The sequence below is a fragment of the Eucyclogobius newberryi genome, unplaced genomic scaffold, assembly GCF_026437365.1.
Source record: "Eucyclogobius newberryi isolate DKJ021-1_F unplaced genomic scaffold, fEucNew1.0.hap1 SCAF_19, whole genome shotgun sequence".
Taxonomy (NCBI): domain Eukaryota; kingdom Metazoa; phylum Chordata; class Actinopteri; order Gobiiformes; family Gobiidae; genus Eucyclogobius; species Eucyclogobius newberryi.
In genome coordinates this window covers 8,164,235-8,182,972 of record NW_027315823.1, presented here as the reverse complement: position 1 = coordinate 8,182,972, position 18,738 = coordinate 8,164,235, and the positions used below count along the sequence as shown (strand labels likewise).

Below are 18,738 nucleotides of genomic sequence, written 5' to 3'. Positions count from 1 at the left end.
GCCTCAAAAATTGGCAGCTGAATTATTATTATTTTTTTTTAAATGTCCCCATTTTTTAAACATTACATTTGCCAGCCTTTAAGAAACAACTTCTGATTAAATTAATTATCTTCCCAAAAATATATACTGTAATAAAAACATTTTTTAACGAGAAAAAAAAAAAAACACTCAGTGAAATCTACCTATTTTGTGTGTGTGTAAAATTCAAACACTGTATGAAAGTCCAATCTCAATTCAGTGATTGTATTAATGGGTTTCAGAATGATGAAAGATGCAACAAAGACTTTTTCCCATTCAAATACAATATACACACATGTACAATATACTGTATTTTCTGGAGTATAAGTCGCACTGGAGTATAAGTCGCACCAGCCAAAAAATGCATAATAGAGAAGTAAAAAACATATATAAGTCACACTGGAGTATGAAATGCGGTGTGAAAATAACAAATAATATCACATATAAGTCGCTCCAGTATATATCAAGTATATAAGTATGAGTATGTAAGTATAAGTCACATCCCGGCCAAAACTATGAGAAAGGGTGCGACTTATAGTCCGGAAGATACGGATATATATATTTTTAAATTGTTACTTGGTAAGGGAACAGTCCAAATTTCTAACGATTCTGAAACCCATGGTCAGTTAAAACACGCCTTATTTCTATGCAAAAAGTAATGTAATGGAAACTTGTGGAGTTTCCATATCAACATCACCATTTACACACAAATTTAAAGTTATTCCTTGCGCAACAGATTCAGTTTTGCCAGAGATGCTCAACAGCAGGAGGCTCAGGCCAAAGCAGAGTCCAGGCAGCGAGTGGAAATATTAACTGTGGGCTAATGGTCCAAATAAAAGCCCACTTAGGTAATCAATGGGCTCAAATGAAGCTTTTATTTGTGCCTGTGCTGCAAATAGAGCCGGGCTGACAGTGATCGGCGCTGCAGCCACAGCACGGCCGATTGAGCTGCTCACACATCCACTGCAGTCCACAAAAACAAAAACTTCCTTGACAGAAAACTACACTAAAGATACAAGTACTTCACCAACATGTAGCAAATATAATATGAATTTACTTATTATGTACTGTTTAAAAAAGTCGGGTTACCATTGATAAATCTGAATCTATGGATACTTTATTCAGAATATCTCACAATAACCTTTACAAATACTGTATGTTCTGGACTATAAGTCGCACCTTTTTTCAAAGTTGGCCGGGGTGCGACTTATACTCCAGAGCGACTTATATGTGATAGTATTCGCTTTTTTCACACTGTCACGTGTTGATTATTTTCACACCTTGGGTTTTATCAAATACATTTCCCCAATATACTCCAGTGCGACTTATATGTGTTTTTTCTTCTCTATTATGTATTTTTTGGCTGGTGCGACTATACTCCGGTGCGACTTATAGTCCAGAAAATACGGTAACAAGCAAAAATATGTATGAAAAATTCCACAATATGTATTTATTAAAGGAGAGACGTACTAGGCATTTGGTTTTTCTGGGCACTTCACATTGAGCTATAACATAAGTAGATACTTACTTTACATTTTGTTCTTTGAAAACCGAAAAATATTGATCTATAAACTGCTTAGTGATAATATTACTAAGCAGTTTTTAGAGGCCACTTCACATTTATCTGAAACAAGCAGCATAAAGCCATTTCCTTTTATTTTTGAAAAGTGCACTGCTTGATATTTAAGAACCCTACACGTGTCACTCGGAGTCTGGAAGGGCGAGGGTGGGGATAGGGGGTAGGTGAAAACTGGAATTTTCTGAACGCTCGAGCCTCATTTACAGGAGAATAGGATCAATCAGAATACAACTTTGGCTAAACTAATGATGAGGAAACGCTGTTGTCACGAGGTTAAACGCTCAGTAAAGTAGATCTTGTATAATATGTGACTGGCGGCGCTAAAAACCACCACAAGTTGGCGCTGACCAAACTGAGAAAAAGCCAAAATAAGATATTTTTTTCCAAATGTGTGATTTTTGTTTTTTTGCAGAATCTGCAAGTTGAAGTTATGAAGGAGCCCCTCTGTGCTTCAGACAACACTATTGGTCGTCTTAAAAGTATACATTAAGCTGTTAAAAAAGGGTAGTTTTCGGGTCTTTTTCCAGCGCTCCTCGGGGCGTCACCTATTTCCAGCCAGCTCAGTGGTGTTGAAGATGGAGTACGGAGTACAAAAAGATGAAAAAGAAAAAAGATCCACGAAAAGAAAGTGCCTGTCGTAAGTACTCACAAGATCCCTTCATGCATGCTAAAATGATATGCACTAGCTCAGTAGGTGTTGTTTGTTCCTGTGTTAGCCGTGGGCGGGCTAAGTTGGAAGCTAAGCTAGGCTACCGCCACGTTATCGGCTTATTTTTCGGCGTTGTTCTGTACAAATTATATAATTATGTAGTATTTCTTGACCCGTGGGTTGTGTGGATCGTGCTTTATGTGTGTTTTATGGTGCTTTGCGTTAGTTTTTGCCTCCGGGCTCCGGAGCTAGCTACACCGGAGGCAAGGGGGGGGGGGCTTTTGCGTCCGGCTAGCCGGGGGCAAAGCTGTAACTCCAGGCTTTTGTTAGCCCCAGGCCCCGAATTACTAAATCAAAAGTTGGCTAATCCCCTCGGTGCTGAATCAAAAGTAAATATTTAAATTCAACTCCGACTTCTGGATAGTAGAGATGTGACATTCGGATTAATAAATGTTTATTATGTACATATCACCACTTCCTATTGCACTACATAAATGTATACCTTATATTTCATTATGTACATATTATTGCGTTTAGTACTCAGTGTTCAATGTTTTGTTGTTTGTGTTGCACTGAATCACCTGTGAATTCTGTTTATCGACAAATGGCAATAAACCCTATTCCGATTCCGATTCTGATTCTGATTCTTTGATGGTATTCAAGGCCTTTTGTAATCCAATTATTTCCATTTTAATATAGTTACTTCTAATTCTGATTCAAGTCTAGTTCAAGTCCTGATGAAATAACACTACATCAATAACAACACTCCTCTTGAGTGTTTAGTGACAGCTGTAGGGGGAAGGTGGTGTCAGTGTGACAGGGGGAGGGTTTATCTCAATGAGATGTAAATGAGCCCCCCTGTGACTCTGGGCTCACTCCGGTGAGAATCTTTAGAGGCAGTTTTCTCAGTGAGGGGAATTCAGAGGTGTATACATTCAAATGACCACAACTTACTCAAATATTATCAGATCTACATGAGTGAGACATCATTGCATAGCTTTGAATTTACACTGTGAATAACTCAAAATGTCTCTGGGGAGACTTGTGACTGGTTTATCCACGGTCAGTCATGTGACTGACCGTCACCACTTATTTAATGGTTTTATGGTTCAAAACAATATTTACAAAACTAGGGTGAATGTGAACTAAATAAGTATTTTTTATGCAGTGTGGATGCTGAGACGGGCTAGAGAAGGGCCTTGTAAGTCTTATTTTGTTTTATTTGTCTGGTACAATAGCGTACGTAAGACCTCATATTCTAAAAAGAGCTCAAAACCACACTGATAAAAACAGAGCGAGTGCTTAACAGCTTGTATTAGGCATTTGAGCTTTATTTGTGCTTTGAGTGCTTTGAGTGTCTTGAAAAGCGCGATATAAATACACTGGGATAATAATAATAATTTCAGGAACATATTACGTAAACTCTGCTATATAACAGTGTAGGCTTAGTCAGAGTTGTATTTTCATTGATTTCATTTTAATCTTCACCCAAAAAATGAAATAAAGGGTTCAAAAATGTGACGCAGCCAGGTAAATGTTACGTTGAAATGTTACCTTCTCAATTGTGTCGTATGGATGGCAATAGATCTGCTTCTTACAAATACACAACAATACAAGCTTGAAAGACACGTTACTATGGGTAATTTGTTTGTCCAGTGTGTAAAATGTAAATGGAAATATGTCTTCGACCAGTCACATATTACCAATGGCATCGTTTATACTGTAACGCTGATTTAAAACGCAGACAGCCCATGGCCGTAAGTGGTGGCTCACGGCTCTTTTTGTACAAATTGAGCGGCTTGTCTAACCCTTCTACAACCCGTGTTTGTTCCGTAAGGCTCGTACCTGAAAGAACACGGCCATGGCGGCGATGTTCCTCTTTTCCCTGAGCGCCGCGCTGAGGCTGTCAAAGTCGTCGGAGTTGTACATGTAGATCTGCATCTGGAGGCGACAAGAACACAAGAACACTTAGTGAGAACATTACGCCCAGACAAAAATGTGTTTACAATACAGCGTTTGAACGTGACATAAAAAAGGAAGCGTTTTGTTTGTGATTTTATATGACTTATTTGTATTGTTATTGGCCTTTAAACATGCTCTTGAGGAACTTTGGCATGTTTAAGAACCTGAATGAATGTATTGAAAGCAAAGCATTACTTTCCATCAGGTATTTCCTCGTCTGGATTTGGTATCAGCACTCCAACTACTGGTAGAAGAAGATATTACCATGAAAAAATAAAAATAAAACTATCCATCCCTGACTTGCTGATACAAGCACGCAGTTTTATTTAACGCAATTTGATGGCAGAAAGTTTCAGAAGGAGTCTGGTGAAGATTGAACAGCTCAGAAGCCTCCGGATTTCTACCTTTGATGTCACAATCAGGGGAAAGTTGAGACTGATGGTTTTCTGAGTGCTCAGGATTAATGAAACAAGCCTGAATGAAACTCCAGGTATGTTTTTGATCAAGGGACAACGTTATAACATGGTTGAAACTTAAAAAAAAAGTCAATTTGGCTTAAAATGTGTTGTTAAAACATTTGAAGACATCACAAGACAACATCCACGTTTATGACTTTACCGCTCGATCCCAACACACATAGAACAAACAACTGGAACACGTTCATTCAGATGCTAATGAAGACGTACACATTAGCCACACAGCGAACACGCGTAGTCTGCCTGGTACCACCGCACGTGCATATAGACACTGTACATTTGAACATCTGTTTGCATAATGTGTAGCGTCGGGGAACACATTCCTGCATGCCAAGAGCAATTCTCTGAGCTCTTCTCTGCCAACATCAACACTGTCAAAATCACTTGTGTGGCATTTTCTGCAGCTTGCTAATGTGCACATAAAGAGCCCCATGCATGGCTTTTTGATCTATTTGTGGAGTAAACAGTTGTCGAGCAGCGTGATATAGAAACTGTTTATAGAATTTATGGCAGCTCGGCTAGAACAGACTCATATTAATTAAAGTCAAAGTGGTGGATTGGAATGGCTTATACAGAGGAGAGACTGCAGCTAGCTCCACAATTAAAAAGGAGTTGAAACACAGCGAGCCGGAGCCTAATGATGCCGTGTGCTGTCTTCGGGGGGAACGGCACGCTGCAGGGGCTGATGGGAATGCTAATGCCGAGCTAGCGTTGCCTTCTCAGTCAGGCGTTAAACGTACGCTATTCCCTTCAAATTCGAGCATTACAGTTCCTTCGTGTTTGCTAAGGCCTGCTCAAAATGAACCTTGCAATATCGTCGAATGAGTATGACAATAAATAATATAATGAAATAATGATAATGATGATGAATGATTTCCAAATATGTATGTAATGGTATGTGAATTACTCATTATGTGTTTTACATAGACTAAAATATGTAAAATTGTAAGGTAAATAAACCAATTTCAACCAAGATGTTAATATATAACACTCGTAATAACTCTCTTTTTAATTCTACATAATGTAATTTTCAACACACTCGTTTGATTAAAATTATGAAACCAGCATGTGTTTTCAGTTACAGTTTTAATATTAATTATAGCCTGGTTGTAGATATTTTTGACAACCGTATTACATACAATAAAGAAAATCATAATAGTGGAGGATGTTCATATTTTTATATTTATCGAAATATGTTCATTTATAGAACACACAACCTGTTGCTAAGCTCATTAAAATGTAGAAACTTAAAGCATAAAAACAAACAGAAATCAGGACATTACCAATCAAGTTTTGCTTGTTAAATTACAAGTGGAGCAATGGTATGATTATTAAAACAATAAATGTCCTGTTGTGCCAGTGTGATGAGCCAGATCCCACATTCTAATACATCTGGATGCATCCAGCAATAATAGCATTAAACTACAGCATACGTATAGCTCATCATACATTTTATTCATCTTAAACGAAAATATGTATCTATTATGTCTTAATAATGAGACCAAATAAGCCTGTCCTCTTGGGATTTCATAGTAAAAGCGGATTTTTATTGTTAAAAATCAACTCTATGACGTGGAGTCTGGCTTTTTTAGATTATTGTGACTAAATACAGAGAACTAGGCAGAAATATAGAATCGTGTCAAATGCTAAAACAAGATTACTCAAACATACATGAATCAATCAAAATACAAACATGTCTGTGTGGAGTTTGCATGTTCTCCCAGTGTCTGCGTATAGGTGTTTCCTCCGGGTGCTCCGCTTTGCCCTGCCACTTAAACATGTCCAATAGCATCTCCCCCTCTGGAGCCAGGACCCCCTGGAAAAGGGATGCTACCTTTTAATGGGACTTTCCTGGTTAAACAAAAGTCAATAAATAAATAGAATCAACTTTCCAGTATGTTTTTTCCATTTTCAATGTTTTTCATGCCTGAAAAGCAATTAAAACATGTGTCCTTACAGTGAGCGGGCTTGCATCTCCACAAACCTGGCTCTCACTTGCCCTGTAGGAGCCTCCTCCTGCTTGGAAATGTTGTTCCTTTAGAAATGTTTTTAAATTTTCTGATTATTCTACTCCTGCAGGTGACGAGCTACTGGAAAGTTACATACTGTCTCTTTAAGTGTAGTCAACAACCCTCAATATAAAATCTCCTTAGTTTTGATCCTGGTCACATGAAATATTTCTAGTTCTTGCTCCCCTATTTACCATTTAGAGTGGATAATATTATATCTGGTCGGTTTGGAGATCACATTTTACTCCGTGGCTGCTGGGAGTTAACAGCCTCTGAACGCAGGTGCTCCCTGACCCAGCCCCCCCCCCCGAGATCAGGCCTCCCCTGCTCTCCTGGAGGTGGTCACCCCCACCTCGGAGATCAGGCTCTCCTGGAGGTAGCCACCCCGCCTCCCCCCGCTCTCCTGGAGGTGGTCACCCCCACCCCGGAGATCAGGCTCTCCTGGAGGTAGCTGGTAGCCACCCCGCCTCCCTCCTGGAGGTAGCCACCCCGCCTCCCCCCGCTCTCCTGGAGGTAGTCACCCCCCGGAGCGCAGGTCTCCCCCCGCTCTCCTGGAGGTAGCCACCCGGCCTCCCCCCGCTCTCCTGGAGGTAGCCACACCGCCTCCCCCTGCTCTCCTGGAGGTGGTCACCCCCACCTCGGAGATCAGGCTCTCCTGGAGGTAGCCACCCCGCCTCCCCCCGCTCTCCTGGAGGTGGTCACCCCCACCCCGGAGATCAGGCTCTCCTGGAGGTAGCTGGTAGCCACCCCGCCTCCCTCCTGGAGGTAGCCACCCCGCCTCCCCCCGCTCTCCTGGAGGTAGTCACCCCCCGGAGCGCAGGTCTCCCCCCGCTCTCCTGGAGGTAGCCACCCGGCCTCCCCCCGCTCTCCTGGAGGTAGCTGGTAGCCACCCCGCCTCCCTCCTGGAGGTAGCCACGCCGCCTCCCCCCGCTCTCCTGGAGGTAGTCACCCCCCGGAGCGCAGGTCTCCCCCCGCTCTCCTGGAGCCTGGAGGTAGCCACCCGGCCTCCCCCCGCTCTCCTGGAGGTAGCCACCCCGCCTCCCCCTGCTCTCCTGGAGGTAGCCACCCCGCCTCCCCCGTGTAGCCACCCCGGAGATAGCTGGGGCTCTCTGCATGTGAGCATGTCTTTTGGCCTGCTGTCGGGATGTAAAATACAAAAGTGGAGGTGCTGGTCTGTGGAGCGGCCTCTCAGAAGTGTTTTCCAGCGCGCTAAATAAATGTGTTGTTTGTTGCCGAGATGACTAGCTCGGGGCCTAACAGCAGCTCTACCTCCCACTCAGGCTTTGAACTGCAGGGAGAGGTGCCGCTACAGCACCCTAAGGCGCCTCTCCTCCCACTGCATCATCAGTCTATTGCACAGATTATACCTTTCCTCCCCCCCCCCCCCCCCGCCCGCTATTGATACATCTTTTTCAGTATTGGATTCTGGAATGAGAGCCATGGAACAGAGGTCAGGCCAAAGAGGCCGGCTGTTGAAATGGTTATGTATTGATTGAAAACGATTAGGGAACACTTGTGGTTCGAGCAGCAGTTCAAGGCCCACAGCTACAGTCAAACATCCAATTTCAGGTTTGTGGCAACCATTCTATAGCTTATTGAATTCAGGGAAAGAGTAAAGAACATGGCGTGACTGATAAGGGACGTAGACTTTTCCTTTTGGTGCATATTATCGAGGACACGTTTCTATGTGGTTATGACGGGCGTCCTTCAACTGGTACAGAATTTTCCCTTCTCCAACAGTTTCTTTGGTCAACTCGTCTGACAAAATTGGTATCTCGGTTAAAATAGCGGCTCCTGAGGCCGGCTCTGGGACACGCTGGCTTTATGAGCTGCTATTAAAACCTCTGTGTGTGGAATCAGAGTCAGGCTTTGATGCTAAATTTTCAAATGGTCAGGTCCTGGACTGATGGTAAATAAACATTCTACTTCCTCAGATATACAGCCTCCTGCCTTTCCTTACAACTCTAGGACTTGTTAGGACAACACTTGTTTGTCCCCTAACAATAAGGGTCTAAAGAAATTGGGACGTTAAGGTCAGTAACGGTTCCTTTCCGTAGAAACCTTTGCAGTTTCTCCAGATCTGAGCCAAAGCGGTCAGGAAAGTACCACGGATTTGCCTAATATTTAATAAGGGGGAATGAACACAAATGAACCCACTGAGAGACAATTCCTAATCTACATAAAAGTGCCACACAGTCTAGGAAATTAATTCTAAACTTGGTGTAAAGCAAGAGCGACAACCACTCCTCCACTACACACAGCATATATGAAGATAACATACCCTAATTATTCAGGGTGCGTTATTATTACTCTGTTCATATTCAAATGAGTTCTAGTTTTGAACAAGGGGCGTGGTCCTTATAGTGGGAACAAATGCAAGGGAACAACAACAAAAATAGAAGGTGTTAGATGGGTCCTACTTGGTGTTTTAAAAATAAAGCCAGATAATCGGCAGTACATGAGATGAACACTTATTCATAACTTACAAGTGATTGAAGTCACATGAATGCAGATCCAACAAAGAGAGGAAACAGCCACTTACAAGGCAAATTACAAGTAAACTAACAACGAATAATGCTAACTATCCGAACCACACACAATTGTCCAGCCTTTAGCTCAGAGGCCGGTAATAAGGCTTTAGTTTCACACAAATGTGCTCATTGGGCTAATGCTCATGACTGTGGGTCCTCAATGCAGTTCTGCCAAGAGCCAACCTGTCCCAAAGCTCTAGTAACCTAAACCAAATGACCTCTTTCTTAACCCAACCTTAATTCAAACCTTAACCTGCAACAGAACTCATAAAAGTTCCTAGAATTTTCTTGACGAAGAGTGATCGTCAGCAAATAACCTTTGTCGTCTCTGAAGGACATGCATAGACTCTATTAGCACATGGATCTTTATCATGTCTTTGCTTTTATTGCTTATAGATAACATACACAATTCCCTATCTCATCTTTTGGTCATTGGTACTCCAAAACCCAGAGAAAGCAGAATGTTGTGTTCCGGGCTTGTCCATAAATAAAGTGCTGTGTTATTTAGTGAATGTGTTGTGCTGTGATCACGGGCAGACACAGATGTGATGTAGTGTAATGTACTCAATGAAGCATTAATATTTGGGAAGGTAAGCACCAGAGACAGCTCTGCGGAGGCAGGCAGCAGTGATGAATCAGGCAGGCTGCGCTGCTGACACCTAATGCATCATTATTATAGATGTTCTAAGTGCTTTCTGAGGGAGGGGAGGACACGCTGATTTAAAGGTAACAACCCACCTGAAAAGTTAAATGTGGGTGCATTTATTCTGGGACAGTCCGGGACAAGAGTATCTGTCACAGGGACAGTTCTGCTCCTGATGCCAGAAGCAAGCAGGCAAGAAGTTAACATAAAGTATATTACATTTGAATATAATAGAATGTTTTATGTAAAAGACTTGAAAGAATGAGACAGTTTTACCACATTATTGCTGTATAGAAGAGATTTGACTTTCTACTGGAGTTTTATGCATTTTCAAGGTCGAGGGGCTGGTCTGAAGTTTGTAACTTTGGGATGAGAACACCTTGGACTGAGACGTACCTGTCACATTTACCAGGTATTAAAACATCTTGTAACAATAGAAAGAGCAATTTCAGACAAGACTTAAAACTCAGAAGCTATAATGCACTTCACTGTCAGGCTCTCTATAAAAACATTAACATTAATGGATTTTAACACATTGCATGACACAAGAAAAGTACATTATGTATTATGTATGCTGATGTACAAGAATGTAAAGAAGTTCTTTCAACAAGAAGTTCTTTTGAAATGGCACAGCTAAGAGCAATATGACACATACAGAGGCACTTTCAGCATTGCAATATTCAGAACATTCCATTCCAACAGTCCATTTATGGCTTAAAAACAAAGCAGAATCTTGAAACAGAAAAACAAAGAAGAGATTAGAATCTAGCTAGCATTTATTTGTGTGTAGAACAAACAACTATCGCAGTTATGTTTGTGAGGCGAGTCATCAGAACATGCTTCAGAAGGTCGTCAGGAGGACAAAGTCATGGGTTTGATCATTTTAACTGCAGTTATATGAGCGCGGTGAATGGAAGGAATAATAAAACTGGAGCTGAAAGCCATAAAATATCTTTGCTCTCTTTCAGGAAGTCATTTACCACAAGAATTTCACTTACAGTTTCAAACAGCAGCTTATTCAGAAGTAAACAAGTTTGGCTGCTGGCTGTTTTGTTTTGGACATTTTTTAATAAAACATAGCCCCATCTTTGTGGCAGGATTATTGTAAAAAAAATCTAAATCAGAAATCTCATTTTGAATTTCATAAAGTGAGCATGACAAACATGGCTGGAAGCGAAGGGGCCTTGTTAACTCCGATCACATCACAGCCTGCCTCGCGTATGTTCAAAAGTTTTCTGTCCACTGGTCAGACATCGCCTCAGCATCACGTGTGGAGCTGCGGGGCCGGCTGGTCAGGCACTGGCTTTTGTTGTGCTCTTTGTATCAACTGAATATATTACAAACAATCTGTGCGGCTTTGTCAAATGGAACGTGTGACGCAGTGTGTGGAGCGTCATTTTCTTCAAGTTTAGAAATGCAAATTATTATCATCTTATAATGTGCCTAAAACATAGCATGGCATAAAATAATGTATCAGATCATAAGGTGGCAAGGTATTATTATATGTCACTGCCAATAAAAGACATGTACAATGCTTTTGTCACACTTCTCTTCATTGCTTTGCTTTCAAACAACAAAAGCAAAGTACAGTCTTTCAACTTTACAGGTTTGTTAAAATAGTATAAGTATATTTTTTTCCTTCTCCATAGACAACCTTATGTACAATCTCTTATCACAGTCATAGTATTGGAAATGTAATGGAAATACATACCACAAAGAGAATACTTCACCATCACTGAAAACTGACCAAAAAAAGCTTTTATATAATTTGCAGTAGGAAGATGTTCACAAAAAACATGGTCTAGGAATTTTTAAATTGCACTGGAGCCGAGACCAAATGGAGGCGGACGTGTTCAAGAGAAGCTTCCACTGTCCAACTAGATAAAGCCAACGCCAGTGTGGCAGTGTGAGGTGAGCAGGAGCGAGACGAGCAGGAGTGAGGCGAGCAGGAGTGAGGTGAGCAGGAGCGAGACGAGCAGGAGTGATGTGAGCAGGAGCGAGACGAGCAGGAGTGAGGTGAGCAGGAGCGAGAGGAGCAGGAGTGAGGTGAGCAGGAGTGAGGTGAGCAGGAGCGAGAGGAGCGAGCCGGGCAGGGGCGAGGCGAGCAGGAGCGAGGGGAGGAGGAGTGAGCAGGAGCGAGAGGAGCAGGAGCGAGAGGAGCAGGAGTGAGGTGAGCAGGAGTGAGGTGAGCAGGAGCGAGAGGAGCGAGCCGGGCAGGGGCGAGGCGAGCAGGAGCGAGGGGAGGAGGAGTGAGCAGGAGCGAGAGGAGCAGGAGCGAGAGGAGCAGGAGTGAGGTGAGCAGGAGTGAGGTGAGCAGGAGCGAGAGGAGCGAGCCGGGCAGGGGCGAGGCGAGCAGGAGCGAGGGGAGGAGGAGTGAGCAGGAGCGAGAGGAGCAGGAGCGAGAGGAGCAGGAGCGAGAGGAGCAGGAGTGAGGTGAGCAGGAGTGAGGTGAGCAGGAGCGAGAGGAGCGAGCCGGGCAGGGGCGAGCAGGAGCGAGGGGAGGAGGAGTGAGCAGGAGCAGGAGCGAGAGGAGCAGGAGCGAGAGGAGCAGGAGTGAGCAGGAGCGAGAGGAGCAGGAGCAAGAGGAGCAGGAGCAGGAGCGAGAGGAGCAGGAGTGAGCAGGAGCGAGAGGAGCGAGCCGGGCAGGGGCGAGGCGGGCAGGGGCGAGGCGAGCAGGAGCGAGGGGAGCAGAAGCGAGCAGGAGTGAGGCGAGGCGGGCAGGGGCGAGGCGGGCAGGGGCGAAGCGGGCAGGGGCAAGAGGAGCAGGAGTGAACAGGAGTGAGGCAAGCAGGGGTGAGGCGGGCAGGGGCGAAGCTGGCAGGGGCGAGAGGAGCAGGAGTGAGCAGGAGTGAGGCGAGCAGGGGCGAGGCGGGCAGGGGCGAAGCGGGCAGGGGCGAGAGGAGCAGGAGTGAGCAGGAGTGAGGCGAGCAGGGGCGAGGCGGGCAGGGGCGAAGCGGGCAGGGGCGAGAGGAGCAGGAGTGAGCAGGAGTGAGGCGAGCAGGGGCGAGGCGGGCAGGGGCGAAGCGGGCAGGGGCGAGAGGAGCAGGAGTGAGCAGGAGTGAGGCGAGCAGGGGCGAGGCGGGCAGGGGCGAAACGGGCAGGGGCGAGAGGAGCAGGAGTGAGCAGGAGTGAGGCGGGCAGGGGCGAGGCGGGCAGGGGCGAAACGGGCAGGGGCGAGAGGAGCAGGAGTGAGCAGGAGTGAGGCGGGCAGGGGCGAGGCGGGCAGGGGCGAAGCGGGCAGGGGCGAGAGGAGCAGGAGTGAGCAGGAGCGAGGCCCGACACTTAGAACAAGTGTGCAAAAGAAGATGCCAGCCACTGAATAAATGTAATTATTTCAAAAGTAAAAACATAATAAATAATGCATTAAAAATAAACGTTAATTAATACAGGCTACATAAACAAAAGAAAAAACAAACGAAGACAGTTCCAACGTAAAATTAATTAGTGACATTTTTCACTTTTGTCGTTGATTTTAAAAACCTTTTCTACCAATACTATAAACCAAGATATTTATAGGTATGTTTAAGCACAGTTTGGCTGAATTGTAGTAAAAATAAATACATTAATTAATCAAAGAAAAGTTTTAGCAATGTTAAATAGTTAACTTTTGTATTTATTCAATTATTTTCGTGTGAAGCCCATGGAATTTCCTACAGTTCAGTTTAAAATATTCAGGTTTATTGACCTTTTACCACACGTACTAAGAAGCAGACCTTAACTAGATGCAGAGTTTGTACATGATCTGATTAAGCGGCTCTTTGAATTTATTTTGCCTTTTATTTCACAATTTAAATTTTTCAATCAACTAAAACTTTGACCAAACATTCGTCGACACAACCGAAGACACGACTCGATCCGCTAAACTCCCTCCAGCGCGAGGACAACAGGCGGACACCTCTTTCCGGTGCCGCCGCGGTGGGCTTTCCAATCCCCCCCGCCCCTGTCAGCGCGGGACAGAGGGCGTTCATCAAACAAGGTCGCGTTCGTTGGCGTTCGTGGTCGGCACATTAGCTTCACCGTCTCCCCCTCGCCACATCCAAGCGCCGGGACGTGGCACGCCGCAATCTGGGTTATGAGATATGTTTGGAGCGCGCGGCGACCTTGTGCAATCTATCTTAAAAACCCAATTGAAATGCATTACTTGAGAAATTGCCCCGAGAGTCGGCCGTGGCTTTTTTTCCCAATTCCGTGAGTGTTACTTTTTCATAATGGCAACCGGGGCAAATATTGTTTCTGCCCGAATACGAAAAACATCTGAAAATACAGAGACGCCACCGCTATCGAGAAAGATGATTAAAAATGGTCGGGAACTGGGACAGCCTCTCTCCGTGGCCCCCGGCCGCGCGAGGCTTTGAAAGAATGTTGAATGTCTTTTTCCCCCTCTGCCATCGCGGACCAGCTGAAGGAGACGTAACATTATGTTGAAAATGGCATGTGTTGGCGATCCAGAAGCGGCCGCGTCGTCGTAAATAACACCAGCGGCGGGCCCCCGGCGGTCGTTAGTTATCTTTTGAAGCGCTAATGGAATGTAGCAGAACAAAGGGACAGCGGCGAGTTGAAGAAGAGACAAGAGGGGAGAGATGGATGAGAGATCCCGATCCCCGGACAGAAGAAGTCCAGGGACAGTCGTCTAATGAGGTCAGAGCATCTCCATAATGTGGTCCACGGGGCGCGGGGCGGTCGCCGCACCGAAGGCTCATTTACGGGGCCGTGTTGTGGCACCGGGGCGAAAACAAATGGTGCTCGCCGTCGGTCGGGTCTGTCCATCACGCCGAGTGCACGGGATCTGAAGGGATCTGAAGGGGCCCCCGTGGCGGACGCACGTGGCCCCATCGGGTTATGTAAGGCTCAAATATTAACATTTTTAACGTTTTTGGAGTCGTGAATTAAGTCACAGTGTTTTGGCAGGGTTTTGATGACAGATGGCTTCCCAGTCGAAAGTATATCTAAGATGGCAACATAAATAAATAAGCAACAAATAAATAATTCAATTAATCGGGGTGCAAATGAGTTTGGCTGCTGTTTTTCATGAGGGAACAGTCCATTGTGTTATTGTGAGGGCAGCTAGAGAAGAGGTGAAGAACAAGTGAGAAGTTCAGTCAATTTAACCCACAGAACTGCTGCTTTAATCAATTGGAACTATAATTAAATATAGAATGTTTCAGTGGATGATGTGAGATAATAGTTATTTATTTCATGGACGTAGCAATTACAGTGGACAAGCCAAATGCATTGTTTTTCAAGTGTTTTAGGTCTTTTAATGTCAATCTTATCCTGTCTCTAAATAATGCAAAGAACAACCGCCTTTTAATGAACATGAATTAACAGTAATTTGAGGAATAAAAACATTGAGATGTATTACAAAGAAGACACACTGTATATGTGTGTGTAGGCCTACAATAATGACCTTTTCTTTTATGTTTATTTGAATACTCCAATCCAAGTTTGTGGTTAGTTTTGAAGTGACCAGGTTTTTGTTATACACATTACTCTAAACCATAATAACACTTTGTACTTCTTGACTCACTACAAATACATATACATATATACATAGCCCTTTAGTGTACTCTATAGTTCACTCATTCACAAACAGAATCACACGCACATCTCAGCACTTTCCCCAAATTTACCATATTTTCCGGACTATAAGTCGCACCTGCCAAAAATGCATAATAGAGAAGAAAAAACATATATAAGTCGCACTGGAGTATAAGTTGCATTTATAAGGGAGATTTATTTGATAAAATCCAAGACCAAGAACAGACATTTCATCTTGAAATGCAGTTTAAGATAATAACAGATTAGAGAACATGGTGAATAGGTGTACGTATGCTAACGCTAACACCTTCAGCTACATGACGCACAGACAGAACTGTGGTAAGTGTCTGGTATGTTAATGTAACATATGAACAGTTATTCAGATAACTATAGCATAAAGAACATGCTAACAAGTTTACCAAAGCATCAGTTTTACCCCAAATCACTAAATCCATTGAATTCTTCTTCCTCTGTGTCACTTCTAAACAACTCCACAAACTCCAGAGGTAGAGGAAGTGCAAATTCTTCTTCTGCGTCGCTTAGAGCCTAGAGCGCCCTCTTGTGGTTGTCAGTGTGAAAATAATCAACATGTGAAATGCAATTGCCAGTGTGAAAATAACTTATAATATTACACATAAGTCGGCCAAAACTATGAAAAAAGGTGCGACTTATAGTTTGGAAAATACGGTACATAGATCTCACGTTAAAGGTCAAAACAGAGAGGATTATTCATCTTTTTGCATGTGATGGGGAAAACGACCTCTTTTAACAGCTCAAGCTAACGTAAGCGGCTAACGGTAGCGACTTCACACCATCACCGTTTATTATTTAGCATGGTTTATTCATAACTGCGTGCCTGCAGAGCGCTAAAAGATCTGCTTTCGTGCCGAGTTCAGTTAAAGACCCGTTTTCATGACTTTGCCGCTGATGCATTGTGGGATATTTTGAGTGCACCTCTGGACATTCGGACAAAGCTACAAAATGCTATGACCCTGTTTAGTTCCATACGTGGACAAAGGTGCGGACATCCTGCCCAGTTCTCCTCTGTAATACCTGCGGGCTGGTCGAGCCTGCAGAGGTTTCCATGGCGATTGAAATTACTATGACACTCAATTCTTGACCTGAGTCCGGTTTAGTGAATTAGCCAATTTCACCCTAGATTTACCAGAACTATTAAAGGGCCTCACCTCCCGGTACTCCTGCATTGTTAGATGAGATGATGCTAAAATTACCTGGTGATTGTGGTGAGAAAATGGGTTTTTCGGCCTGTGTAGGATGTGGGTTGTTTATTTTTTTTTTCCCTGCTCTGGACGGTATTTTAATTACTATGACAACAGTCCTAATTCATCCACTCACTCTGAAACCCCTGACCACTGTCCAGATGATGAGCTGTCCGCCAGGAAACACAAAGACTATCATTTAGACTTTAAAATGCATTGGACACGTCTGAATTTAACTGTTTTTCAACCTTATTTCAGTCACGGAACAATATTGTGGTTGAAAAAATGACTATAATATTAACAAATCATACCAGAAAGTTCTTTTAAGGTACCAAATGTTGTCCATGCCACGGTTATGGTTCTTTAAATTCTTTACATTCTGTTTTTGGATCAGAAGTTTGCCCAGGACACTCTAAAATCATGACTTATCTAATTAAATCCATGGACACACACACATATTGGACATTTTTTTGAGACACATCTGGCAATATCTCATGGCACACTGGTTGAAAATCAAGTGATAAAAGCAATTAAAAAATAAATGTAATAGAGGTAATACCACAGTTGTAAAAAAAAAAATACCAAAAATAAATAACTGAAGGTCAAAATCCATGTCAATTACAAAATAGCTATGATTTGACAAATAATATGATCTGATAATAATAATTATAATAATAATAATAACTTTTATTTATATAGCGCTTTTCAGTGACCCAAAGACGCTGAACATAATAAAAAAAGGGGGGGGTATTTACAGACAGGGGGGACAACACGTACAGAACACATTAATATACAGATAAAATGAACAAGACAGAAGAAGTAGAGAGAAAAAGAGGGGATGTAACAGGGGGTAGAAGAGTAGGCAATGGGGTAGAGATAACGCCTTAATTTGGTTTAATTATTGTTAAACAGAACATGGCGTCAGGTGCATGCATTTCAGATGATAATGTCACTTATTGATGACATGCAGGAGGTAAAAGTTCTGTTTTAAAACTCGGGACTTCCAAAATGTTCGGCATTTTGTAGCTCCATGTTCAAAAAGCACTAATTTAAACTATTTAACTGTTCCAAAACCTAACCCTAACCTTACGCCAAGTGTGGAATTGTCCAAAGTATTGTAAAAAACAAACTCGGAAAATACGTGAACATAACAAAAACCAAGCTCAGTTTTTCTTCACAAACTAAAACTTGACCGACATAAACACATATATTTCAAACTCTACCACAGGGACTATTCCAGCGAACTAAGAAATACTTTGAAAAACACGAGAAGCCAAGAAGCTGTCATTTTAGCCGGGCTTTATTCGTAGCTCACAAAAACCAAACGGCCGGAGTCGGTTTTATCGACGTCAAGACATAAAGTCTCCATTCTCGGGCCTCTCTAGCCGCCTCTCCTGCCTCGGATAAGGCAGTTCTCCCAGGGGCCCGGCAATCACGCGTCCCAACAATGCTGTGCGAGTCGGGCGGCGACACGGGGCCCCCGGGGCACTTCGCGTCCCTGTCCGCGGGCTACGCTCAAGCACGCGGCTCATGCACGATGCTAGCACATAACGCTACGATCTCAGATAGCACCGCAGCAGCAGCAGCAGCAGCAGCAGCACCACAGCAGCAGCAGCAGCACCACAGCAGCAGCAGCAGCACCACAGCAGCAGCAGCAGCAGCAGCAGCAGCAGCAGCACCACAGCAGCAGCAGCAGCAGCAGCACCGCAGCAGCAGCAGCAGCAGCAGCAGCAGCAGCACCACCACAGCAGCAGCAGCAGCAGCAGCAGCAGCAGCACCACAGCAGCAGCACCACAGCAGCAGCAGCAGCACCACAGCAGCAGCAGCAGCAGCAGCAGCACCACAGCAGCAGCAGCAGCAGCAGCACCACAGCAGCAGCAGCAGCAGCAGCAGCAGCAGCAGCAGCAGCACCAAAGCAGCAGCAGCAGCACCACAGCAGCAGCAGCAGCACCACAGCAGCAGCAGCAGCACCACAGCAGCAGCAGCAGCAGCAGCAGCAGCACCACAGCAGCAGCAGCAGCAGCAGCAGCACCACAGCAGCAGCAGCAGCAGCAGCAGCAGCAGCAGCAGCAGCAGCAGCAGCACAACAGCAGCAGCAGCAGCAGCAGCAGCA

The 18,738-nt window shown here is 44.1% G+C and overlaps 1 protein-coding gene across 1 annotated transcript in view; it reads right to left on the bottom strand.

Annotated features, from left to right (window-relative positions):
- LOC140366282 (receptor-type tyrosine-protein phosphatase gamma-like) overlaps positions 1 to 18,738 on the bottom strand; it is a 366,422-nt gene that overhangs the window by 74,702 nt on the left and 272,982 nt on the right. The window contains 1 exon segment of the mRNA XM_072452947.1: positions 4,092 to 4,187. Coding sequence (XP_072309048.1) covers positions 4,092 to 4,187 — 96 coding nt within the window.